The sequence below is a fragment of the Lepus europaeus genome, chromosome 16 (genome assembly GCF_033115175.1).
Source record: "Lepus europaeus isolate LE1 chromosome 16, mLepTim1.pri, whole genome shotgun sequence".
NCBI lineage: Eukaryota > Metazoa > Chordata > Mammalia > Lagomorpha > Leporidae > Lepus > Lepus europaeus.
The window spans coordinates 59,184,821-59,211,981 of record NC_084842.1 but is presented as its reverse complement, the minus strand read 5'-3'; the positions used below and the strand labels follow the sequence as shown (position 1 = coordinate 59,211,981).

At 40.9% G+C, this 27,161-nt stretch overlaps 1 protein-coding gene across 1 annotated transcript in view; it reads right to left on the bottom strand.

The window, feature by feature from the left end:
- TMEM156 (transmembrane protein 156) overlaps positions 1–26,705 on the bottom strand; it is a 36,492-nt gene extending 9,787 nt beyond the window's left edge. Inside the window, exons 1-5 of the mRNA XM_062213721.1 lie at positions 26,618–26,705; positions 12,941–13,210; positions 9,027–9,287; positions 6,422–6,538; positions 4,470–4,553 (exon numbers count right to left, since the gene is read on the bottom strand). Coding sequence (XP_062069705.1) covers positions 4,470–4,553; positions 6,422–6,538; positions 9,027–9,287; positions 12,941–13,210; positions 26,618–26,705 — 820 coding nt within the window. The remainder of the gene's footprint in view (positions 1–4,469; positions 4,554–6,421; positions 6,539–9,026; positions 9,288–12,940; positions 13,211–26,617) is intronic.
- Positions 26,706–27,161: the final 456 nt, after the last annotated feature.

The following is a 27,161-nucleotide window of genomic DNA, read 5'->3' as shown; positions in this document are numbered from 1 at the left end:
GATGATGTCCTCCAGGAGCTTACTGGCTGGTGGGAGAGACATCAATCAAATCATAATACAAAATGATGTAAAATAGCAACAGTGATCATTGCTGCGAAGGGTGATTTGTGGTTGTTAAAGGGTGTGGAACAAGAGGAGTGGATGTGGGCCTTAGGAAGCGTTAATTAAGCCAAGAGCAGAAAGGAAGGGTTGTAGCCGTCTGGACCAAGTCAGGTTGAGGGGAGGGAGTGGCAGGGAAGCAGGACAGCTCAGGCAGGGACCAGCTGGGAAGGGATGGAGATGTCCATGTGCTTGTGTTGCAGCCTTAATTCTTCCGGGCCTGGTGTACCTGGCTGTCACATAAAGGTGCTCAGTGGATAAGCAGAACACATCATCCTATCCCGCCTGTGGATTCGTCATACTTAGGCATATTTTCCTGCAGAGAGTCACCCTCTGCATTTTGATCTGTTCTGTAACCAAGCAGATGGCTGTAACCTTCCCTGTTTTATGAACCCAGATCTGTATTTTAAGAACCATAAATATTACAGTTAAGCAAGTAAAAATTAAATTTTCATGTTATCTTGCTTGGTTGCAGAACATCTGGCACCAGTAATGTATCTTCGCTTCTGCAGGAACTTGAAACCTACTCTGACTTTATTACACTGGTGACAAACACGTTTCACATTATAATTTTACATTGCCATTAGTTTTATTTGGGGGGTAATAGAAATGACTGAGTCATCCACTTAGGTTTGACATTTACTGGTTCTCCTGCACAATAAAATTCCACTCTTTGCATTATGTTCCCTCAGAACCCGCCTACATTAACTGCGAGCATTTCAGCATAGGTTGAAATGTTTCTTTGCCACTGAGCCGTGTTGTCACACACAAGTGGCTACAATCTTATCTAGGGGAAATGTTTCATCTCAGTTTCTAGGGTTCAGTGTAAAAGAGCAAGAAGACTTGATTGGTGATTTGAGCCGGCAGATCCCTGGCTCGCTGTTGCCAGTTAGCGGTGTGCTACAAAGTGCATCATGAGACAGAAGTAAGTTTGACTCTACTAAGAGGGAGCTGTGAACCTGTTACTTAAACTCTGTCCCTTCGCGAAGTTCTTATGAAATGGAATGAAATGACGTGTGAAAGAACAGTGCATACAGAAGGTGCCTATGGAGACACTAGTTTGCTTGGTCCTGAGGCAACCACGATTAGAATCCCCTTAATGATGTCGGGAGCACCATGAAGGCAGGGACTGCCCATGCGTACGTAGGGGGGTAGGGTGTCCCTGAATCGCCACGGCTTAGTATAATGGGAGGCCCATGGCCAGCGTTTAATACATTTTTGGTACATAGGTAAAGGTGAAGAATTGCAAGGTTTTAGAGGTTTTAACATTTTTGATGGACATAGAGAGGGGACACAAAATGACCCCTTCACTGACCCCTGCATCAGGAATGAGTGGAAGCTTTCGCCCTGCAAACCTTGTTTATACACATTTATTCACTGGCAGTATCTAGCACGTGACATCTCTGGGGCCATCTCAAGTATGCAGAGTCAGAGGAATAGCTATTTCCTCTCCCTGCTTCCTGGTACCTGGTGTACCAGTCTGTGACTTACACACACTCCCTTAGATACCTCTTCCCTGGGATTCTCAGTCTTGCAGAGAGATGCAAGACTGTTGGCGCCAGGGGCCCAAAGGTAGCCCTGTAGTTGAGAGAGAGGAGCGACACTAGCAGGGGGCACTCTTACCAGACTGTTCCCATGGTGCCTCTTGGCCTGCTCTTTTGCCTTCCAGATCCCTCTCAACTCTTGTTTCTTGTCCCCTGTCCAGATTCCCTAATGTGCCTGTTACTTCTGTGGGCTGCCTACTGATTGCACAAGAAATTTCCTTTCTGTGGTCAGCCAAGTTGGTTTCGATTTCAGATGCTAGTGCACTCCTCCTGCGACTTCTCCAGTGGTCACCCCATTGCACGTTGTTTCTAGGGATATGTTGAAAGGTTGCTTTCGCGTGGTTCTCAAAATCCCTTCCTCTAAATGGCCAGTGGTTTTCCTTTCTCTTTGCTAGCCTTAGCAGTTCTATGAGGTGTGCCCTCTGTTCTTCAATGAAGTAGAATCATATTCCAATTATTCTTTGTCTCCTTTACTTTGTTTTTCCCTTTCCCAACTCCAAAGATTTACTGCTTATTCCTCTGCTTTTTTCACTCTATACTTTTCCCCCTTAGGGTAAGTGAGGTTTAATCACCTCTGATTGCGCATGGAACCACAGGCCAGATGACATGTTGGGAACAGAGATCCAAAGATGAACAAGACAGAGTCATCCCCTATGTGAAGTTGATAGTTGAATAAGATGTAAACTAGTTACTGCCAAGCTAGGTAACCCAAGCCAGCGTGTCTCTCAAAGCAAAGAGGAAAACAGCAGAGGCGTAGAAAGCACTGGGATCTGATGCTCTGTGCCAACCCTTTCTGCAGGGGTGAGACTTATCTCAGGGTTCACCACGCTCCTGGCACGTGCCGGGCACTGCGCACTGCCGGCATCCTGGTAATCCCTCCTTACTTCTCTCTCGCAGGATGAATACACTTCTTAGGGAGGGCAGCGGCCTAGCTATTGCGCTGTGTATATGTGCATGACAATACTTACTTTGTCATACATGAACAACTGAGGGAGATTCAGGAATGTACAGGCAGCCTCAACGACAAGCTGAGCACTGAGTGCGACACAGCCTCACTGCTTCTGGGAACTACAACGTGTGGGACGCGTGTTCCTGCATTTCCAGGGAACCACAGTGGCACATTTCTGCTTACGTTCTCCCCGGCTGCCTATAATCCGTCAGTACAAAGAGAGGCGTTACAAATGGCACTCAGGGGAGACGTTCTTGCCTTTCCATTTCTCTCTCAGAAAGAGCAACGTAGAGTGAAGAAAGAATTGCATTAAGGTTAAAGGAATATAAGGAAGGAAGAATCTGCTTAAGCCTCTGAAGAATTCTGGATTTTTTTTTTTTAAAGGCCATCACCCATTGGCCTACACGGCACATTAATATTATATACCTGGTAATAAAGCCAGAGGATTTTTAGTGAGTGCTGTTAAAGAGAAAGATGGCTGAGACAGGTTTTCCTGGGTGAGGTTAGTCTCGCAGTTAGCTAGCACTTAAAATTTGTGATTTCCCCCAATTATATGGTTGACAGGGGAACCATTAACTTTTTCTCAGACAAGCCTGTGATACTCAGAATTATGACTTGAAAGCAAATGATCAAGAGTCCTAAAGTAACAAAAAACCCAGCAGACCTCGGTTAAAACAATCCTGGCCTAGGCACACAGGTGAGGGGGAAGAAAAGGAAAACACGATTTTCTGCTACTAAAAGTCCATTTTTCCACTTAAAATAACTTTATGGCTTTTATTATCAAGCAAAATTTTCACTGACTGCACATTTCCACCAGCTCACCCCATGTGTAACTACCATCAAATGATCCTTTAGCCAATACTCAGAATTAGTCCTGGCCTAATTAGTCATTCCATGCCAATGCCAAGTAGAAAGCCTAAGTTTTTGAAAATATGTAAGTTCTTTAGGCGAGCCAACCTAATTCTTCCCCAAGCTAGGGATCTGAGTAGCTGCTAATGTAAGTAGTTCACAAGAACCTCAGGCACATGGTCTCCAGGACAGACTGGGCTAAGCTCCATGTGGCTGTGGCTATGGCTGCACCTGCAGCTGCAGCAGGGGACTGGGGGCCTGTGTGGTTTCCTTTTGTTTTGGCAAATTGTTTACATGCGAGAGTTGCAGCTTCCATTTCTAACTCTCACCAAGTACGAAGGCACCTGGCTGCAGACACAGAACTTCAGTAACTTTGCTCCTGACTCCGACTTTCCACGAGTCAAGGACAGTCTTTCTCTTTGAAGATGAGGGCTTTGTCCCTGTCACATTGCCCCTGTCTTCCCTTCTTTGTAATGTGACTTGACAGCTTGAATGCAAAAGGAGGCTCCACCATTAGGAGGAGATGGGACCACAGCCTGCGAGCTGCTCTAATTAGGATCCCCCTATTGCAGGTCCGCTTCCAAGAGCGGACAGGGGGCTTTTTAATTGGGGCTATTAGAAGTCCTCTGTGCATGGTGACACCCTCCACGTAGCAAAAGCGCCAGGGAAAGAGCCCTGCCCACTCTGCAATTACGCCTTGCAGTTCTGAGGAATAATGGTATCTTGTCTCATTTAAAAATAAATCCGAGGCTTCTTCCTCATTGCTTTCTCTCCTCTGCCTACTCACATGAATTTCTTCTTGCCAATTAAGCAAACTTTCCATTATTTAAAGAGGTAGTTTTGATCATAACTGTCCCCTGATAATAAGACAGATTAAGCAGGAGTTCATTTGCCTGTAGCTCCTTTATTCCAGAGACAAGGCTAATTTAAGTGAGCTCGGATCTCGGATCCTGCATTTACTCCATGGTGAGATGGTGCAGCTTCGGAGTTCCCTGAGCCAGGCTCTGTGTGCATGGCACAGAACTCACCTGAAATAACCCGCACGTTCAATGCTCTCAGTTTCTCAGAATCTCTTTCCCGTAAGAGACCAGTTGTAGGTTTGTACTTCAGACCTAGTCCAAGAAAAGAAATTAAATATTTAGCAGTAAATAAGCACATTCTTAACATATAGTCCCCATGTTGATTCAAAGGATGACCAAAGAGAATGGGCCACCAGGACTCTGAGAGCCTCTCTTTAGGAAGTTGTTTTCCATTACAAATCCAGATTCTTTCTCGAACCAATGGCTTCTCTGATGCCAAAAGTGCCATTATGCCTTCTCTAATATTGCACCAGCTCTTATGTGTGCTATTACATACATGGAAATAACGTGCAGAATATTTATTGTGTATTTAATACTTAATATTTATTGTCTGTAGTGATGTGATATTTCTCATGACTTTATATGCTTAGATTTGCAAGGCAAAGCTTTAAAAGCCACTAAATCTGCCATTTATGTAGATGCTCATAAGAATATAATGGGACTCCTCACTACTGGTCTTGTTCTAGACACTTCCTATCTTGCATCCCTCTGTCTTTCCAAATACATGGTCATATGCGGAAATGGATGAGAGAACTCAAAATTATGTACTATTTGAAAATAGCATTTATTTAAAATAATTTTTAAATTAAATTCCAAGTCTTGGTTCTGATATCTTACTAGCTATACAGCTTTGGAAAACACCCCTTAACCTGAGTCTTGGATTTTTGTTTTCATTTTTTTTTCATCTCTAAAATGAAAATAGTGGCATAAACCCTTCTTGTACACACTGAGAATCTAATGAAAATGGTTTTTCTACAAATATACAATACTGTTGATGTTGTTAAGCACTGCATTAATGTCTTGATTTGGAACAGCTCTTAGAAATATCTGCCACAAATACTCGGTCCAAAGAATTACTGGCACCTTTACTCAGAAGGAGAGACAACCATGGTTCTACCTGCTAACGTGACTGATGCATCCTTTCCTGGTAAAGAACGTAAGAGCTTTAGGATCTAATACAACCACCACGATACTGCGAGCCCTTACTGAGAACTAACTATGTACCAGGTACTGCGTTAAGCTTCTTAAATAATCTTTGTGATTCAATCCTTCCCTCAACTCTGTGCGGTGGTGGTGGTGGTGTTATCCTTGCTTTATAGAGAAGCAAAAGTGGGCTCAGATGTAGTAAATAGTTGCTCAGTCACATAGTAAGTGATAGTGCTGAGACTCAAACAAGAGTCCAACTGTCTTTAAAGTCTATCCTCATAGACGTACTTTATATTATTCTCATAGACGCATTTTATACCATCTCTAAGGGGCCAAATATTTGCATGACAAACTGCCCATCAGGCCTGCTATCCAGCCCGTATATGCACAGGTGCACACCCATAGGGTCAGTGTATGCATGAGTGCATGCCAATAAAGACAGCATATGCATGGGTACACAGCACTAGCACTATAACAATAGTTTTTACTCCATCCTGACAGGTGGGTTCCTTGTCTTACTAGTTGCTAAATATTATTAACAAGCCCCCACTGTCCTAACTTCCAACTACACATTTAACACAGCCCCAATCCAAAATCTACTGATACCTCCACAATTATTAAGGACTGACTCAGCTCACACTCATCACCTGCAGCCACTCTGCTCAAGGACTCCAAGTCCAAAATTCTCTGTCACCAACTCCTGCTCTTCTACCTCTCTCTGCCTTCCCTTTCACCAAGTACCTATTCAATCTCTAGCCCACAGACTCCTTCCTGTTCACTTGTCCAAGTAGGAGAAATGCTGGTATTGTGTCTGACTTATGCAGTAATGGCTCAGGTTACCTAGAATTGCCTCTTAGACACAGCAGGTGCATAATGATGGTAAATAGAACTAAAAAAGAAATTAACTCCATACGTAAGAGTTCCTTGACACTAAATGGATTATCCAAGAAACTGACTTCACTTTCAATACTTACTCTGCCACTTCTGAACTCTGTGGCCTTCACGTATTTTGTGTATAATAAGGATGATCAAAACTACAAAAACTAATAGAACTAAAGCATACCAAGTGATCTTCATGGAACAGATGAGATCTGTAAGGAAAAAAGGACACTATAAAATGATGAAAGAGATAAAGGGAAATATGTGGTATAGTTGAGTTCCATATATTCTACTCTTACCTGAAAAGCTGAATATATAGTCCTGTTATAGGGTCACTAATTCTCCTGAATTCTTTCTTGATGTATTAAAAAAAAGGAACAAAATGAAGAAACATGACAAAGTGACTTCCAGAGATCCAATTAGTTCCAAACTTCTGAGATTAAGTTCTCTTACAGGGTATACTGATAATATTTCAGCATCATTACTACGTTGAGGTTAAGACCACAACAACAAGTGTTCCAGAATTGGAGCCATTTGTAGTTAACAATTTTGGCCATTGGTCAAGCAGCCCAAAAATACATTTTCAAATCAACAAAGAGGCAGTGAGTACAAGGAGAATGGGGAAGAGAGGGAAAGGCAGGCATAGACAATGATAGACTGAGGAACGCAAATGGCCAGGGCTGGTGACTCATCAGACTCTCAGTGGCTTGCATGCCAACGACCAATTGAAGCATGTGAATTAATGAAGCATACAGTTGCCCTGGCCTGAATGTGACAAGGATTTGAGTGTCCACTTATCCTTTCAGATGACAGTGAGGCAGCATGGGGGGAAAGGCAGCCTGCAGCCATAGCTGAGCATGGTCTCCCTTGGCCTCATGCAGACTTGCTGGCCAGCAGAGCCAGGAATGCATGACCTCAACAAGCGTGACTTCATCAAGTTCAAGACACAACTGCATGAGTTCCTAAGCCACCCTTGCATACAAAACATATCTAGTGCTTACTCAACTCAGCAGAAGATATGACTATAACTTGTTTCTACCCTTGGATGACTACCTCTGTGGGGTTTGCGCTCTGGGCATTCCTTTCACAGGACCCCAGATGTGTGGTGTGAAGGCATTCAACACCGACTTGGACCAGAGGCTTGCTGGAGACCAGGCAGAGATTGACAGGGATGGCACCACTTAGCCTGCTCAATCTCATCCCATGCTATCCAGTGGCCAACCTTGGATTTCTCAGCGAAACAAAAGGCAGTGAAATGACAGAGATTTGCAGTGTCAGCAAGAGCCAAGGTGGGCCCAGTGATCAAACCACGAACAAAGAACCATGCATTCTCCAAGTTTACGTTGCAATAGAAGAAGATGCTTGCCCGAGCCCAGCCCTGCCAGTGCACGCCCCAAAGCCCAGCATGAACTTAGCAGAATTCTGCTCTTCTCCCAACATCCACAATGCCTGTGGCTCCCTGATCTCTTGCTCCTCGCAAAATGGCTACAGAAGACAGAAATCTGAATAAAATCCAAGGGAACTGTTTAAATGATTGTTTCAGAGGAAATTTATCAGATTGAACCAAATGTGGATGGAGAGGATGTCTAAGGAAGGGATCAAAGTAGCCTTTGCACAAGAGCAAAACTTGAATAAACCCTTAACTCTCTACACATGCAAAAACAGAGGTGCCTTGTTCCAGAATACAAGAGCACACACTTGTGTATCACTGTTATCTTTCTGATTATAGACTCCCTAAAATGCTGCTCACTTTCACTTCACTTTGAATCTAGAGTTTATGGATGCTTTCCATTCACACAAAAATAAATTCTCTTAAAATCATAATTATGAAAGTGCTTATTTTTACTTTGTACTTGAGAAAAAGATAAAAATCAATTGAACAGACACGCAAATGTACATCGAAACAAAGAGAAATGTTTCATAGCTAGAATCTAAACCTCTTCTCTTTCAGATTTCACTCTAGTCACCTGCTCGAGGCAGCCCTTCCAGAAACCACCTTCCAGCCTCCCTCCTGGATGGGGTAGAACTGATCCTGCTCTTCAGATCCTCTTCCATACCCCCCCACACACACACCTGCCTTGAGAAACCCCCAAATCACAGAGCCCAGAGGGTCCTTAGCAAACTCATGGGAGGAATTTAGCCCTAAAAGTGTATACATCATATATTTGTGTTTGCTTTAAAGTAAACATAACACTTCAAAAAGAATTAGCTATAAAATAATTATATCTTTAGGAAAGCACTCTAAAGCCATCATGAAGGCTTCCGTGTACCTGGGATATCTGAAGGCACAGCAAATGACTCTCCCTCTGCACCTGTGGCATGGAAGGTACTTGCTTGTTTACATGTGGTGTCTTCCCCTTCCACGCTGTCTTTATGGTCATCTGACTCTTTTTTCCCAATGCCTAGAGCACTACCTGGCATACAGCAAGCACTCATTCAATGACTGTTTTGTAAGATGTTCTCCAAGAGATGTTATGGGTAAACTGGAGACACATTGTTTGGTAGAAAGGATTATTTGTGGTCATCCAGAATAAGTGACTAGGAGGCTAATCATCAAGAAAGCAGAAACAAGTTAGCTGCACTAAAAATAACTACTCGAGAGATTATAGTAAGTTTATGTAAACCAGTGATAGTCCTTACTTAATTTTGTATATCGATATCTGATTTGTCCTTTTCCCTCTAATTTCCTTAAAAACTTACTTTTTAGGTCCATTTCTAGGTACAAAGAAATGTGTGTACAGTTGTTCAGAGATTCCATAATTCTGCAGGTTTGATTTATAGAATTTTCCCTGGCCCGATCTTCCTCCGTGACCGTTGATTTTCTAGTGTGCATTTTCAGATTACAGGTAGTGTTGTTTTCCTCCAAGTGGGCGACCAGAGGAGCCACAGTGAAGTTAAAATGTTGACAAGGTGAATGAAAATCATTTTCTCCCCTCTCCATTGATCCTGTCATGATAGAATCTAGAGAGAGATTAAGAAAATTTTGTTTGTGAAATAGTAAGACAAAAGTGGAAAATACACGCAATTCAAAACTGTATCTCCCCCTTCCCTTGGCAAGAAAGTAGAAACAAGTTAGCTGCACTAAAAATAATTACTCGAGAGATGACAGAAAGTTTATGTAAACCAGGTGGTGGTAGGGTTGAAAGAAAAGGGGATCAAGAAAATATAAACATTTCCCTGATGATTTGTGAAGCAGACTGCATTTTCCAGAATGGTTGCAAAGATTTCCCATCCCACTTTGTCCTAGCTTTCTAGGGCTGCTATAATCAAGTCCCATTAACTGAGTGGCACAAAGAACAGCCGTTTGTCTCACAGTCCTAGAGGCTGGATGTGTGAGATCAAGCAGTGGGCAGGGAGGGCTCCTTCTGAGGGCTCTGAGGAAGACGGCTCCAGGCCTCTCTCCCAGCTTCTGGCGGTTTGCTGCGATCTTTGACCTTCCTTGGCTTGTAGAAGCTTCACCCTGTTCTCTGCCTTCATTCGCGTGGTGTTTCCTGTATGGGTGAATCTTGACATCCATGCTTCCTCTTTTTATAAGGTCAGCAGTGACACTGGGTTAGGACTCACCTTAACTAGTTACATCTACAATGACCGTGTTTCCAAACACTGTCACACTGAAGTATTGGGGCTAGGATTTCAACCTGGATTTGGGGGAGGGCCCTGTGCCATCCGTTACACACATTGCCCTAAACCTTGCCGCTCCTCTACAAATAGGTAGAGTCTAATTCCTTTCCCCTGGAGTCTCAGAGGGTTTGTGACTTTCTTATAAGCAATCTCCATAACCAAGCCAGAAAGCATAAAGCAATCTCCACCTTACTCTTTGGAACAATAACACTGGAGTCTGAATCACTGTGTGAAAATATAGAAACTCAAAGCCACCATGTTGTGAGGAAGAGCAAACTATCCCAAGTGGAAAAGTCAACAATCGACAGGTTAAAAAAGCAGTTACCGAATGGGAGGAAATAGTTGCAAGTCTGTATCTGGTAAAAGATCATCATCCAAAATACATAAGAAATACCTATAGCTCAACATGGATACGAGGAAGACCTACAACAGAGCTTGGGTGTGTGGGTGTGCGAAAAGGTGCTCGGCCTCACGAATCATCAGGGAAGTACAGATGGCAGCCACAGTCACATATCACCTCACACCTGTCAGGATGGCAATCAGCAAATCAATACATGGACAACGTGGAAGAATCGGAGAACTTGAGCACTGGTGATGGGAACGTAAATCGGCCTGTCAGTGTAGAAAACAGTATGAAAATTTCTCGAAAAATTCAAAATAGAGCTCCATATGATGTAGTAAGTCCAGTTCTTGGTATATATGCAAAAGACTTGAAATCAGGATCTGAGAGAGATGTCTGCACTCCCCTGTGTGTTGCAGTATTATTCATAATAGCCAGCAACCCAAGTGCCCATTAGCAGTTGAGTGAATAAAGAGAATGTCAGATGTGCACACACACCCAAGAATATTATTTAGCAATTATGACAACATAGTTGAACCTGGAGGACGTTATGCTGAGTGGAATAAGCCAGTTGCAGAAGGACAAACACCACATGGTTCCCCTTACCAGAGCTACGTAAAGTAGTCAAACTGAGAAAGAGTACACTGGTGGTGGTGTGCATTGGGGGAAGGGAAATGGGAAGAAGCTATTGACTGGATATAGTTACACAAAATAAGTACAAGAGTTCTGCTCTATGACCGTGTGCCTGTAGGTAATAATGTAGAGTTTTAAGAGGGTAGATCTTGTGTAACATGTTGTTACCATAATAAGAAGGCTCATAGAAAGTTCCAGAGACTTCATGATGAGAGATGCCCACCTGCCTCTAGTGGCCCCAGCTCCTCTGTTTTAGCTCAGTCACTGTCTAACTCCAACAGCGTGGAACGCCACAAGCCAGAACTGTCCAGCTATGTACTTTGTAAATTTCTGATTCACAAAGTAAATAATAAAACAATCGCCATTGTTTTAAGCCACTAAGTTTTGAGGTGATTTTTTACACAGCCATAGAAGCTGGGACAACTGGAAAATGCACTCTTTCCACTTCCCAAGGAGGCAGAGGAGTAAGCCACCCGTCCTTAAATCACTTCCTAGTTCTCTACCAGCATAAAGACAATTCCCCGTGAATTCAACTCAGAAACCTTGGAATCATCACAACACTGCTCGAGGAAAAACTTCATCCAAAGCTGATGCTAAGAAACCTTGTTCCTGCACTCAAAGAATGGAAAACAAACCAATGGTTACTGATCCAGGAGATGATGTTGCTGAATTGGTACAAGCAATAATGTTTTTTTTAATATTTATTTATTTACTTGAAAGAGTTACACAGAGAGAGGAGAGGCAGAGAGAGAGAGAGGTCTCCCATCTGATGGTTCACTCCTCAATTGGCCACAATGGCCGGAACTGGGCCAGTCCAAAGCCAGGAGCCAGGAGCTTCCTCAGGGGCTCCCACGTGGGTACAGAGGCCCAAGGACTTGGGCCATCTTCTACTGCTTTCCCAGGCCACAGCAGAGAGCTGGATCGGAAGTGGAGTAGCTGGAACACAAACTGGCACCCATATGGGATGCCGGCACTGTAGGCAACAGCTTTACCCGCTACGCCATAGCGCCAGCCCCATCAATAATGTTAATATATGGGCTGGAGGTCACCAGCAGATGTTAAGACTGTGAATGAATTATTTCGCAATGACCCAATTTGATTCAATTAAACTAAATAATATAAATTGATCTCATAGTAACTGCAAGATTCAGTTAGGCACTGTGGATAATATGTAGTGATTCTTTTATTTGCTCAGTCAACAAATCTCTATTGAGTGCCTACTATGTATTAGATGAGGCATCATACTTGAAGCTAGAAATAATGTGCTGAACCAAGACAAAGGCCCAGCCCTCAAGATGCTGGTTGTAAGACAAATGCAAGGCGATTCATATTTGTGGATAAATGTCAGGCAGGAGTAGGGACAAATGTGTGAGGGTTCAATGACTCTGCTGTAAATCAAAGTTTGATGTAATGAAAGACTATGGGTTTACTTAGAATTGTGTTTTTAAAAATTCACTCCTTTAAAGAGATCATGCTGAAGAATCTTTAACCATCAAACGCATCATCATGACATTTTGATGTTTTAAGAGTCTTTCAAGGCTGGCGCCATGGCTCAATAGGCTAATCCTCTGCCTGCGGCACCAGTACCCCGGGTTCCGGTCCCGGTCGGGGCGCTGGATTCTGTCCCGGTTGCTCCTCTTCCAGGCCAGCTCTCTGCTGTGGCCAGGGAGTGCAGTGGAAGATGGCCCAAGTGCTTGGGCCCTGCACCCGCATGGGAGACCAGGAGAGGTACCTGGCTCCTGGCTTTGGATCAGCACAGTGCGCCAGCCATTGGAGGGTGGACCAACGGTAAAGGAGGACCTTTCTCTCTGTCTCTCTCTCTCTCACACTGTCCACTGTGGCTGTCAAAATTTTTTTTAAAAAAGTCTTTCAATAAATAAAACAAGTTATACCTCAAAGCCCAGTAAGTTGCCCGTCAAAAACCCACCACTGAATGTTCCTGAGGAAATGTTAATATATTTAACAGGAAAAGTTCATTTATACTTGATATGTCTCATCCTCACTTTCACTTTGTATTTACCTTTTGATGTTTGTTCCTGGGAAATAAAATTCACATTTCCTTTAGGTTCACAAACCAAACACGAAGAGCACATTTTAAGTTCGCTTGTGATGTCTTGGCAAATCCTGGTGACATTTTGGAAGTTGGAGTGATTTACAAAGATTCCCAAGATAATCTGAGCTTCTCTTACTGCTTGCAGAAAAGTCACCAGTGAAAAATTTGAGGAGGAAAGAGAATAGGTGGGATTGGGTTGTAAACAAACTTTCAGACAGGATAGCTCCAAAATTCGTCCTGTAAAGGAAAAAAAAAAAAAAACAAACTCTTTACTGTGAAATTTTGAGTATTGGGCATTCAAAGGAATACATAATAAGCTCCTGGTTTTCCTTAGATGGATTAGCACATTGTAGCTTATCCAGGACAAGCGTTTCTTTTACTATGACTTAACAGTATCTACTCCATTGAAGTGTTTCTTTTTTAAACTTGTCTACATTCCCTATTAATTTTCAGAGAACAGATGTCTTTGTAGAGACGTGTTGAAACCTTAACACTTCAACTATATTCTGGGAAAATTTTAACAAACTTCTTCAGAATCCATCTGTTCCAAAATAGAGGCTCAAGTCAATTGCACAGAGCGGAGCAGGGGATGAAAAATGCAGATAGCATCTCTGCATTCGTTTCCTAGAGTTTCCCTAACAGATCACCACAATATTGGCGCTTGAAAATGAGAGAACGGTGTCCTTTCACAGTTGGGGAGGGCTGAAGTTCAACGTCAGTTCCATGGTTTGGAATCGGGATGTTCATGAGATGGTGCTCCCTCTGAAGGCTCTTGGGAAGAATTCATTTCTTGCCCCTCTTCCAATTTCTTGAGGCTGGAGACAGTCCCATGTTTGTGGCTCGATCATGGCAAGCTCTGTCACCTGTGTCACACTGTCTTCTCTTTTTCTCTTCTCTCTGTGCCAGGTCCCCCCTGCCTCTTTCTCTTTTTAATTTTTATTAGTATAAAGAGAACAGATTTCATGTATTCTATAGGTGCAATTCTAAGAATATAAGCATTCTTCCCTCCCTCTCTTCCTCCCTCAGTTCCCTTTCCATCCTTTCTTGTTTTCTCTTTAATTTTTACAATAACATAATTTTAATTTATAATCTCAGGCTTAATGTACTCTAACCATAATGTTCAGTAAGTAAACAGTAGAAAGGCCACAGTTTCACAGCATAGACAAAGGCTAAAAAAAGAATCAAATCATAAGATGTCCGTTTCATTCCTATACTTTTCTTTGTATTCTATAATAACTACCACATATCAGAGAAAGCATATGATATTGTCTTCTGGGGACTGGCTTATTTCATTAAGCATAATGGTCTCCAGTTGCATCCATTTTCTTCCAAAGACAGGATTTCATTCTTTTTTCTCCCTGCCTCTGTCATAAGCACACTCATGACTGGATTTGGGGCCCACCAGGATAATCTCCCCATCTTCCTCAGTTTATAGACACTTCTTCCTTATAAGGTAACATTCATAGGTTCTAAGGATTAGCACCTGGCATCTTTGGATGGCCATTATTTAGCCTTCCAGAACCTCTAAAGATGAAATTCAATAAGATGACATAATTTTTTTATTTTTGTCTTAAGATAAACATCAGAAATAGAAATGTAATAGACACTGACTCCAGAAACAAACCAAAGACTCCAGTGCTGAATGTGTCAGGAGCCAAGACAGTTGCACGATTTATTGAACTGTCGTGAGTCTGGTTTTGTCACCAGCAAAATAGAGATGACTGGATTGTGCTAACTGCGTGGAGTTACAGTAGCATTAAGTAGCATTTCACTACATATGAAAACAACTTTGACATTTGGGTAAATGTATGTAATTTAAAATGCAAACCTGTATCTCGAAGTAAAAATTTAAAAATCATCCATTACTTAGGACAGGATTATCTGTGGTTTAACTCATATAAATAATCAAACTCACTATGTAAAAAATGGGAATCCCCTTTTAGCTGTAACGACCAAATAAGGAATAGGTAACCTATCTTCTGAAATTCCCATTCTGATAGTCATTTGTTACTGTGAGAAAATAGCTGACACAAGCAAAGTCTCCTTTATGCAGCTTCTTCTTTATCTCTCAGATAACCAGAGCGGGTAAAATATATTCTTAAGATTTCTAAATAAGCCGGCGCCGTGGCTCAATAGGCTAATCCTCTGCCTTGCGGCGCCGGCACACCGGGTTCTAGTCCTGGTCGGGGCGCCGGATTCTGTCCCAGTTGCCCCTCTTCCAGGCAGCTCTCTGCTGTGGCCAGGGAGTGCAGTGGAGGATGGCCCAAGTGCTTGGGCCCTGCACCCCATGGGAGACCAGGGGAAGCACCTGGCTCCTGCCATCGGATCAGCGCAGTGCGCCGGCCGCAGCGCGCCAGCCGCGGCGGCCATTGGAGGGTGAATCAACGGCAAAAGGAAGACCTTTCTCTCTGTCTCTCTCTCACTGTCCACTCTGCCTGTCAAAAAAAAAAAAAGATTTCTAAATAATACAGAGGTCAATGAAAGAATTACTTCAGTTTTTACATTGATTACTTCTAGTCCTACATCAGGTTCAGAAAAGAAAACCAAGCTAGTAATTGATATTAATGCAGTTGTGGTTTTTTTTTTTTTTTTGACAGAGTGGACAATGAGAGAGAGAGAGACAGAGAGAAAGGTCTTCCTTTTTGCCATTGGTTCACCCTCCAATGGCCGCTGCGGCTGGCGTATCTCGCTGATCCGAAGCCAGGAGCCAGGTGCTTCTCCCGGTCTCCCATGCGGGTGCAGGGCCCAAGCACTTGGGCCATCCTCCACTGCCTTCCCGGGCCACAGCAGAGAGCTGGCCTGGAAGAGGGGCAACCGGGACAGAATCCGGTGTCCCAACCGGGACTAGAACCCGGTGTGCCGGCGCCGCTAGGTGAAGGATTAGCCTAGTGAGCTGCGGCGCCGGCCTTAATGCAGTTTTATAATTTGTGGAGCTGTGTCTAAATAGTAATTTCATACATATTTGATTATCTGTGTTTTTATTAGCTACTAAGTGAAAGTATCACTTACTAACCCATTATATTATAAATTGCTTCTATAACAATTCACATTTCCAGCTGTAAAATATTTCATACTCAAGTTGATATACAGGTTTTTTGGGGAGATAGAATTTTGCTCAAATATATAACTGTATTATGTGTTAATATGGTTATAAGCAAAGCTGTAACCAAATTGAAACTGCAATAAAAATATTATTTTCAGTAATAATGGCAAAGGAAAGCAGTGAAAGATAGCACTCCATCTGATGGAGCTCTATAATCTACAGCTTTTCTAATATTACTAAAACACCTGAAACACTTATTTCTTGCCACATTTCCATTTTCCTCGCTGGCACTTTCTATCTTATGAAATTTTCAACCTCTTGAATTTATATTAGTAAGATATGACCTAGAAGGGAGATAGAGAAATTTTTACTGTCAATCTTGCATTTTCTTAGGCAATAAGTGAGCAAGGGGCCTTTCTAAAATTGATGATATAGCCTTTATATTTGGGTATGGGGTCATTTTATGATGCCTTTTAAGCCTTACTTTAGATAATTCAATTGGAAAGGAAATAGAGGACACATCCTCCCTTGGTACAATTTCAAGAAATAAATAATTCTACTCAATCATTTTTGTTATCAGGTAGGCTATATTCTCATCTCCATAAACAAGGAATCATGAATTTAACTACGGCCATTACCATTGCTGGGAGTTAGACATCGAAATTCTCCCTCAGAGAGATGGAAATGAATTCCAGAATTGCTCCAGTGCTGTAGCCTCTCAGAGAAAACATACAGGATACTAAATAGTATTGGGAAAATACAAGACAAGACAGGACAAAGGCCCACTCCATTAATTTTCTCTTTCTAAAGAAAAGCAACTATTAAGATGAGAGAAATAATAACTATATTTTCTTTTTAAAGTAAAATACATCTTTAGTAAAATATATCACACATATGTAATACAAAATATATTATGGCAGTGAAATAACAATAAAATAAGCAAATTGCTATGAACCTATCAGCCAGATTAAGAAACAGGATATGGCCGGTGCCATGGCTCACTTGGTTAATCTTCCACCTGCGGCACCGGCATCCCATATGGGTGCCAGGTTCTAGTCCCGGTTGCTCCTCTTCCAGTCCAGCTCTCTGCTGTGGCCCGGGGAAGGCAGTGGAGGATGGCCCAAGTGCTTGGGCCCTGCACCCGCATGGGAGACCAGGAGAAGCACCTGGCTCCTGGCTTTGGATCGGTGCAGCGCCCTCCGTAGTGGCCATTTGGATGGTGAACCAACGGAAGGAAGACCTTTCTCTCTGTCTCTCTCTCTCACTGTCTAACTCTGCCTGTAACAAAAAAAAAAAAAAAAAAAAAAACAGGATATGACCAACATTGCTCCCTATCACTTCCTACCCCTAAATCATAGCATGCGTCTTTGTTTGAGAAATGTCTATTCAAGTCCTTTGTCCATTTTCTAATTCATTTTTTTTTGAGTTCTTGCTATTAAGGTGAGTTCCTTATTTTACTTAGGCTATCTCCATTATTAGATGCATGATTGCAAATGTTTTTCCCATTTCCTGGATTGTCTCTTCACTGTGCTGATGATTGCCTTCACTGGGCAGAAGTTTTTTGTTTGTTTTTGTTTTTGTTTTTGTTTTTTTTAATTTGATGCCATCTATTTTTCTTTAGCTGCCTATGCTTTTGGGATCATATCCAAAAACTCATTGCCTCGACCAATGTCAAGCATCTTTCTCCCTATGTTTTCTTCTTGTAGTTTCACAATTTCAGGTCTTACATTAAACTTTTAATCTATTTTGAGTTGAGTTTTGTATGTGGTATGAGTTAAGGGTCTAGTTTTATTCTTCTGCATTTACTCATACTTTTTGATGCCATCTTCTATTTGTTGAAACAAACTAAATACTTTATATCTCATAATTTCTTTTTTTTATATTTAATGAATATAAAATTTCCAAAGTACAGCTTATGAATTACAAAGGCTTCCCCCCCACAACTTCCCCCCCACCGCCACCCTCCCCTTTCCCACTCGCTCTCCCCTTCCATTCCCATCAAGATTCATTTTCAATTCTCTTTATATACAGAAGATCAGTTTAGTATATATAAAGATTTCAACAGTTTGCCCTCACATAGCAACACAAAGTGAAAAAATACTGTTATATCTCATAATTTCAATACCTGACTTCTTTAAAGATTTTGTTCTAGCATTTTTTGTTCCTTCTGAGTCTTATCTTTTGAGTTTTCAAGTGTTTTGTGATTTCTAATAATAGCTCATGTTCTAGGAATTCTACTTGTGAATTATGTGAGGCTTGGCTTGAAGGCATTTGCCTCTGCTGGGAGTCTAATTGCACTATTAATCCAAAATCGCTTTAATTAACTTACTGATTGAACTTTTCACACCTCACAGGTAATGACCCTCAATATCTGAATTATGGCCAACTGAATTCGCAACTATCAAGGTGGGCTTTTACCTTGCTCTCTCCGTGGAGAGACATAAATCGTGGAGACACAAATTTCCTCATAGCCACACAGACATTTCCCTTGGATCGCTGTTTGGTGAAGTATGTTTCTCCTTAGTTTCTCATCTCAGACTGTCCCTTCTGTCCTCCCACACATGGCCCAAATGCCACAGAGATTCCCAGCCACATGAGATTGGTAGAAGCTTCCATGACAACCAGTGTGTTTATTCTTTCTCACCTATCTGGATCTATAGCCTGTAGTCACTTCCAGCCTCTAGGAAATTTTCTCATCAGCTCACCAATGTATTTTTAGAGTTATTAATATGCTTTATCTCATATTTTTAGGTATTTTGTGCCAGGCAGTATTTTTCTGACTGCAGGAACAGAAAACTTGACTACCTGTTGACCTTTAAAAGTAAGTGAGCACTTTTAACAAGAACTTCCCTATTTGACAGATAACAGGAGCTCTAGAAACTAGTCCAGGTCAGGTCATATTTCCCAGAAATCTATATTATTCCTCCGTTAACTATTTATCAGGGAATTATGTCAGAAACATGAATTATTTATTCTGAGCATACTTGCTTCAGAGTATTAAATGTAAACTAGAGAAAATAAGAAATGTGTTGTCACTCAAGAGCATTGCCACCACCACTTTGGAGGAGCATTTGAAGGTAAATTATAAAATTAAATATACCCAGTACAGTGGGCTGAATGTTGGTGTTTCCCTAGAGTTCCTGTGTCGAGACCTGATCCTGGGGTGAACCTTGGGGCCCAGAGGTTGATAGCCCACATCAGAGAGGCCAGGTTTGAGTTGGGCTCCACTTCCACTTCTAAGCTTGTTGCTGGTACCCGCTCTGGTAGACAGCAAGTGGTGGTTCAAGGACTTAGGTTCCTGTCACTGTAGATTGAGTTCTGGGCTCCTAGTGTCAGCCTGGCTGTTCCAAGCATCTTGAGAGTGAACCAGCAGATGGAAGATCACTCTCTCCCTTTCCGTGTGTGTGCATGCATGAACATGGATGTGTCTCTATCTCTGCCTTTCCAACAACAAATAAAAAACAGAAACCTTAATCCCAATGATATGTGGAGGTGGGGCTGGTGGGAATTAATTAGATTATAAGGATGGGGCCCACATTAATGGGATTAGTACTTTTGTAAAGTGACCCCAGAAGCTAGCCTGTGAGAACACAAGGAGAAGCAGGCAACTTGCAGCTCAGAAGAGGGTCCTCACTTGAACCCCTGCATGCTGGCACCCTGACCTTGGACCTCCAGCCACCACTTTCTGTGGTTTATAAGCCACCCGGTCTGTGGTTTGTTGTTACAGCAGTCCAAACTGACTAAGACACCCAGCTTTCCCATTGCTAGATAGCTACCCAATAGCAATGAAGACATATGTCCACACAAACACTTGTGCAATAATATTCATAGCAGCATAACTATAATAGCCCCAAATTGGAAACAACCCAATGGATGAATGGACAAGTGTAATGTATTTATCTAATAGACTACATAGCAATAAAAACAAAAGATCTACTGATATATTCAATGATGTGAATGAATCTTAGAAACATTATGCTAAGCTAAAGAAGCCAGACCAGAAAGAGATACAGTGTGATGAGCCCATTTATAGGAACTATAAGAAGAGATAAAGCTAATTTGTGGTGATACAGGTTAGAATGTTGCCTTGAGGAAGCTGGGAGCTTGACAAGAAATGGTGGGAAAATGTGTATGGGAATGATGAAAATCTGTATCTTGTTTGAGGTAGCAACTATACAGAGACATACAACCATCAAAACTTGTGAAATAAACACTTCAGATCTTCCTATTTTATGATATGTAAATTATGACTTCTAAAAACATAGCCAATCATTTCTAAAGATCTGTCGTCATTGGGTATTCTTTATCACAATTCAGTAATTTTAAAATATGAACTGCTGGCCGGCGCCGCAGCTCACTAGGCTAATTCTCTGCCTAGCGGCGCCGGCACACCAGGTTCTAGTCCCGGTCGGGGCACCAGATTCTGTCCCGGTTGCCCCTCTTCCAGGCCAGCTCTCTGCTGTGGCCCAGGAGTGCAGTGGAGGATGGCCCAAGTGCTTGGGCCCTGCACCCGCATGGGAGACCAGGAGAAGCTCCTGGCTTCAGATCGGCGCTGTGCACCGGCCGCAGCGGCCATTGGAGGGTGAACCAACGGCAAAGGAAGACCTTTCTCTCTGTTTCTCTCTCTCACTGTCCACTCTGCCTGTCCAAAAAAAAAAAAAAATGAACTGCTAGGACAGAAGAGACCCCATGGTTTATCTGCCTAATTTACAGAGACATTTTATTAGTGCACACTGTGGGGAGCCAGCATTGTGGTGCAGTGGGATAAGCTGCTTGAGCCACAGGCATTCCTGATGTCTGTCTGTCTGTCTCTCTCTCTCTCTCTCTCTCTCTTTCTTTTTCTGTCACTCTGCCTTTCAAATAAATAAATGTTAAACTAAACACACACACAGTTTTCCTTTGGCCTCTTTAACAATCAGCATAAACTCAAAAAGAGTATCAACTTCAATAGCATAAAAAGTTGCATTTCCATTTGGGGGGAAATAGTTGAAGTCTCCCTGGTGATACTGGGTGGAAAAGAAAAAAGAATAGCACATTGGGCATGGGAGGTATCTGTGGTGTTGACCAGATCAGGAGCAAAGGAGTCCAAAGTAGATTTGGATCTATTCATAGGACATTTGGGATGGACCATTTAAAAACGTTTGCTGGGTGCAGGGGGCAAAGTTTTGGGTAACTTTGATGGTAGCCATATTTGAAAGGCAGACTTGAGACATAAGGAAAAGGCTACTCATTTTACTTGTTAAAACAAGGGATGTAAATGCATCTAATGAAACTCCATATAGATAAAGGAAGTGGCATAAAGTGATTCAGGGTAAAGAGATGCTTATCTTTTAAATGCAATACTGTAAAATAACTTTCACTGGCTGACACAACCTAAAAATTCTAATTTTGTGATAAAATTTTATCTTTCAAAAACTGTGATATGAAGATAATACCTGGCCAGCTTCAATCACAAGACGATTGTGAACATCAGAAAGAAAAGCTTCCTTCAAGAAGATTATTTTTATTTCTTTAACAAAAGAACCCAGAAAATTTGCTTAATCATCTGAGTGTCTTCCAATATGACAGGTGCTGTCCTAACTGCTTGAAATACATCAATGAACAAAACTAACCCCCAAATTCTCATTTTATGGAGCTTACTTTCTATTTGCAGAAGACAAGCAAGAAAAAATGTACATAATTAAAGTGAATCTGTTGTAAAACATAGATAATAAGAGACAGGGTATAGAACTACAGACACCATGTTGTTTAAAAGAAAGTCATTGTTGTAAGAACAGAAAGATACTGAGAGAGCATTTATTCATCAAAACATGAGACAGTTAGAAATTATCCTAAACATGGATTGTCACTATCACCAACTATTGATGAGCAAGTAACACTAGTTATGCCAAAGCAAAAAAAATAAGAATTTATTCACCATTTTTTACTATCACATACTAGCCAAATTGTATATATATATATAACAATAGAATCTATTAGTAGCAATTTTAAAGCTATAATGATTTAGACATTTAGTGAGAAGTCTAATGACAAAGAAAATTCACCCATCTAGTTTCATTCCCTCTTTCTGAATATTTCCAGAATATTCTATCTTAAGAAACCTGCTTCATACTGAGTGACTTGAGACATTTAATGCATTAAAATGAATTATCTAGTGGAAAAGCACTGGGCATAGTAACTGACTCCTGGTACATGTAAATAGGAATGCTCATTAACATTTTTAAAATTGCTTAAGTAGTCATAAAGCTGTATCCCAAAGCTTATTACTGATTATATTTTTATGGAGCATAAATAAGAAGAAAATTAAGTGCTCATTTTTGAGAGCTTGCAAACAATTTCTGGATATTAGTTGCAGTCGTCCTAGATATGCTAGCCTTTATGGTAGACCCAAATATGTGCTCATATATTTCAGGGTTTGTCCCATAGTTTGTAAGTATTTTAAATTCTTTCATCCTCTATTTTCTTCAATTTTACTGTTTCATGCACTACCATTTCTACCAGAAAGTGTGAACTGGCAGGGAAATGTAAACCAGTAAGCACCTGTAATAAGAGCTGGGTTCTTGAAAGTGAGGAAGTCACAACAGCCGGATAAACTTAGATGTGAAGTGTCCTCCTCTGCACTATTCCTGTCCCATATCACCACAAAACATCACACGTACATCATAGTGAGTTGTATAGCTCACTGCTCCAGTTTTAGGAATTTCTGGGATATTGGTATGAGAACATTTTATTTGAAAGTCAGTAATAATAATCATTACTTGTCTTAGAAAGAGTGCTGGGCAACCAGATAAGGAAGAAGCTTAGGTGATGTTTGGAACTCTGGAGTTATGACTCAGAAAATAGAGAGGGACCATCCCCCCAAGATGTGCCCAACACATACTTTTTCTGTCCCTATTTTAGTAATTGCAGTATGTAGGGATGCCTTTGTGGGTCAATCCTCCCCTTGAGTGAAAAGCCCTTGAAGGTTGGCTGGGCATTTTGGAGCCCCTACCCTAGCTTGATTTTAGTAAGTAAATAAAAGCTCACTAGATTTATGTGAGGGTTACACACTGTAGGTCCAGCCAAAGCAGGTTGGTGAAGTCTCTTCTTTGGCAGCAGCCTTGTCCCTTAATTGCCAAATGACTATAGCCAGTCCATTCCCTGTTGTAGCTCCGTTATCAATATACAATACAAGTATATCCAACCATCGTATCTTAGCTGCTTGCAGATAAACTGGAAGGTTAGAAACAGTGCTGGAGAGCAGGCTGTCTGGCCAGTGCACACCCAATGTGAACCTACTAAGGCTTAAACAATGTTCAAGAAGTTCCCCGTTTGACTACATAGCTTGCATCGTGTAATTGTGATAATTGAATATTCCTCCTAATGATTATTCAGAGACTCAGATACTTTCTTGATGAAAAATGATCAAACTTGGGGCTCTATTTTTAACTTAGGACTTCAGAGTTTATTTTTTTTGAAATTGAATCTATTTTTTTTATTTTTTTTTAACTTTTATTTAATGAATATAAATTTCCAGTGTACAGCTTATGGATTACAATGGCTTCCCCCTCCCATAACTTCCCTCCCACCCACAACCCTCCCCTCTCCCGCTCCCTCTCCCCTTCCATTTGCATCAAGATTCATTTTCAATTCTCTTTATATACAGAAGATCAATTTAGTATAAAGATTGCAACAGTTTGCACCCACATAGAAACACAAAGTGAAACATACTGTTTGAGTACTAGTTATAGCATTAAATCACAATGTACAGCACATTAAGGACAGAGATCCCACATGAGGAGCAAGTGCACAGTGGCTCCTGTTGTTGACCCAACAAATTGACACTCTAGTTTATGGCGCCAGTAACCATCCTAGGCTGTTGTCATGAGTTGCCAAGGCTATGGAAGCCTTCCAAGTTTGCCGACTCTGATCATATTTAGACAAGGTCATAAAAGACAGAGTGAGGATAGTAACCAATGATCCTAAGAGTGGCATTTACCAGGTTTGAACAATTATACAGCATTAAGTGGGGAAGAGGACCATCAGTACACACAGGTTGGGAGTAGAGCCATTGGTGGTAGAGTAGAGGTTATGAAGGAAATTGAATCTATTAAACCTTGTGTAATATTATTCCTCATTAAGATTCCTTTAGAATTCATTTGACATGTTAAAGACAGGGTTTCAGTGAATAATTTATAAGTAAAAATCTTTTTATAATATTTATCTTATGAATTAAAGTGCATAAAACATTAAAAAATGAAAAAAAGACATAAGGAACTGATAGGGTAAGATTAGATGGGGAATCTCAAGGTTAATTTTTACAGTTCTAGAATACTCTTAGCTTATCTTCTAATTAATTTTGCCAGTACTTTCTATTATGAAATATACTGATTGACAATTTTACAGGCCAACTATAGCTAGTACTATGATTACAAAATAATAAAAAATTAAAACAATTATATTCAACTCTCTTGAGTTTAATAAATGACTACATTAAATCAGGCTATATGAATGTATCTCAGGTGCTCCATAGATTATTATAAAATATAGAACATTATTATTACACCATTGTGTGTGGAAAACATATTGCCTAATATTCAATTTTTTGCTTTGTGCAGAATTCCTTCTACCACTAAATGACATCACAAAAAGGCAGTGTTTGTTGTTGTTTTATTTATTTATTTATTTTTAAATTTTTTTGAGAAGCAAAGAGACAGGGAGAGAGCTCCCATCTGCTGGTCCACTCCACAAATACTTACAATGGCCCCAGTCTGGGAAGAAGCCAAAAAACCAGGGACTTAATCCAGGTCTCCCACTTAGGAACCCAATTATTTCCCATCATTTGCTGCCTCTCAGGATGTGAGCCAGAGCTGGGAGTCAAAGCCAGGCATTCTAATGTGGGATGCACCCATCTTAACCACTGGACTAAACACCTGCCCAAGACAGTGATTTTTAAGCCTTTTGGTTGGCCTGGAGTAGGGTTCCTCTGAAACAAAATTTCCAGATAAATACACCTCTCCAAGAAAAGCTCACAGGAATAACTGTGCTGTTCTTAGAGGAAGGACAGAAAAACAGCTGCTTTATTTTTGAGAAGGCAGCAAAGGAAGTACTTGGAAACTGACTGAATTAGTTATGCAACCAAGAGAACAAACATCAGTAGAAATGATGGTTGATTACCGTCAAGATGAAGAAAAACCCACATTACTATCAGGCCAAGGAAGTTTGCCTAAAGTGGATCTTAAACCAGCCCTTTCTTCCACCCACAAATTCAAGGGGCCACCAAAGACCTGTCTTCTCGGTGCTCACCACTGCCCCAAAGGCTGTACTTTACCTTAGAAAAAGGACCAAGAGGACAATGTGACTGCCCAAAAAAGGCACCCATGCTTTTGTAGTCATCAATTCTCATAAAACGCTAGCCAGCAGTGAGCAAAGACTTCCTTAGCTCATTCACAGGCAGCTTCCCTGGCTTTCTCTATATCCAACCTAATGTTTTATAGGCACTCAATAAATATATAGGATCTACCTTAGATAACTATTGAATAAGCTTATTCTCAGTCCACAATGGCTTAAAATACATATTTTCACTTGGAGAAATCAAGCATTAAAAATATATGCTGTGATTGCCTAATCGAAGCAACTTCATACCAGAAACACAAAATAAATGTCAAATTTTTAATAATTCACAAAATTGTAGTCAGAGGGATTATTTAGCAAAAATATTTTTATCTGGTTACTATCATGTGCAAGTATATGCAACGTTAAATAATCATTGCAATGTAGCATCAAATGTAAGTAGCAAACATGTTTTTTTTTATCTGGCTACTTACCATCATGAATGTGTAACAATAAATATTCATTTCAGCAAATCATCAAATGTTAGCTTTTCTCTGATTCCAATAAAATTCATCTAATAGCTATTTAATGATAGAATACAGCATTTTTTTAAAAAAAATTCTTATTATTAAATGCTAAGGAACACAACTATTATCCAAGATTTCATTTTAACACATTTTCAAATCTTTGGCTAGCATATAAAAATAGTTCAAACTTATCTCTATTGATTTTCCTAATCCAAGTTTCAGCAATCATATAAAAATTCTCTGAAATGTTCACGCAGTTCATTTTGTTCCATTTCTCTCTAGTCACAAGTATACATCATATCTGCTTAAATTATCCCCACCTTAGTTATATTTGGAAAATATCAAAATACTCTTATTTTTCAAAAAGCAACAAGTGTCTGCATGATGGAGAGAATTCAAGCATTTTCAACATAACTATCACTTTCTTTATTAAGTCATTCCAGAGTGTAAAAGCATACTTGAAACGGTTTTGCAGGAAAGTGCTTCAAAGGGCAAAATCATGTGATGAGATTACTGGAATCTAAGCGACCAGTTCTCAGTATTCCTTTTCATTTTTATGTAGGCCACAATAACTTAGTACTCTGAATAGAGCCACTGTGCTGAGGAGCAGTCAGCTGAAGTTACAGTCTCGTTGTATCAGTTTTTCAGACATAGAATGTCAACCCATACAACACATATGGAGAAAGCTCTTTACTACAACCACTAGCTATAATTCTTATTTAAAAAAGAAAAAGAAGGGTTACATTGCAATTATATACTCACCTTTCGGGGTCTTGAAATATTCTGGCAAAGTTAAAATGAACGTGATCACGATGGCCACAGATAATTTAAGGAGGGCTGTTTTTGTCATGTCTGCTTACGTGACCCCGGTGTGCGCCCATCCAGCACATTGATGGTATGTGGCTTCCTGTAAGAAGTTTCAGGCACTTGAAGTTAACGCAATTCACCTCGCACTCACTTCCGTTTGAGTGAGACTTGAAAAGAAAGAGGCCTTGAATTGAGACTTCTCCATTTTGAGTGACTTTGCTTTACGAAAACGACCCTCTAATCGGCACTTTCAAACCGTCTTCCAAACAAGAAAGATACCTAACGATGTCAAGAAGTAAAGGTGCCTTGTCCTCAACTGAAGCTGAAGCTCTCACCCCATGTTTACCAGTGTGAATGAGTCAATACAAACTCGCAATACCCTCGCCAAAAATAAAGCAATGCTCGCCAGGCCTGCCCAGGTTCTGTGGACATCATTTGTTCATCCACTTGCTGAATGATTGTTGATCCCTTCTAAGGGCCAGGTGCTGTGCTGCTTCTG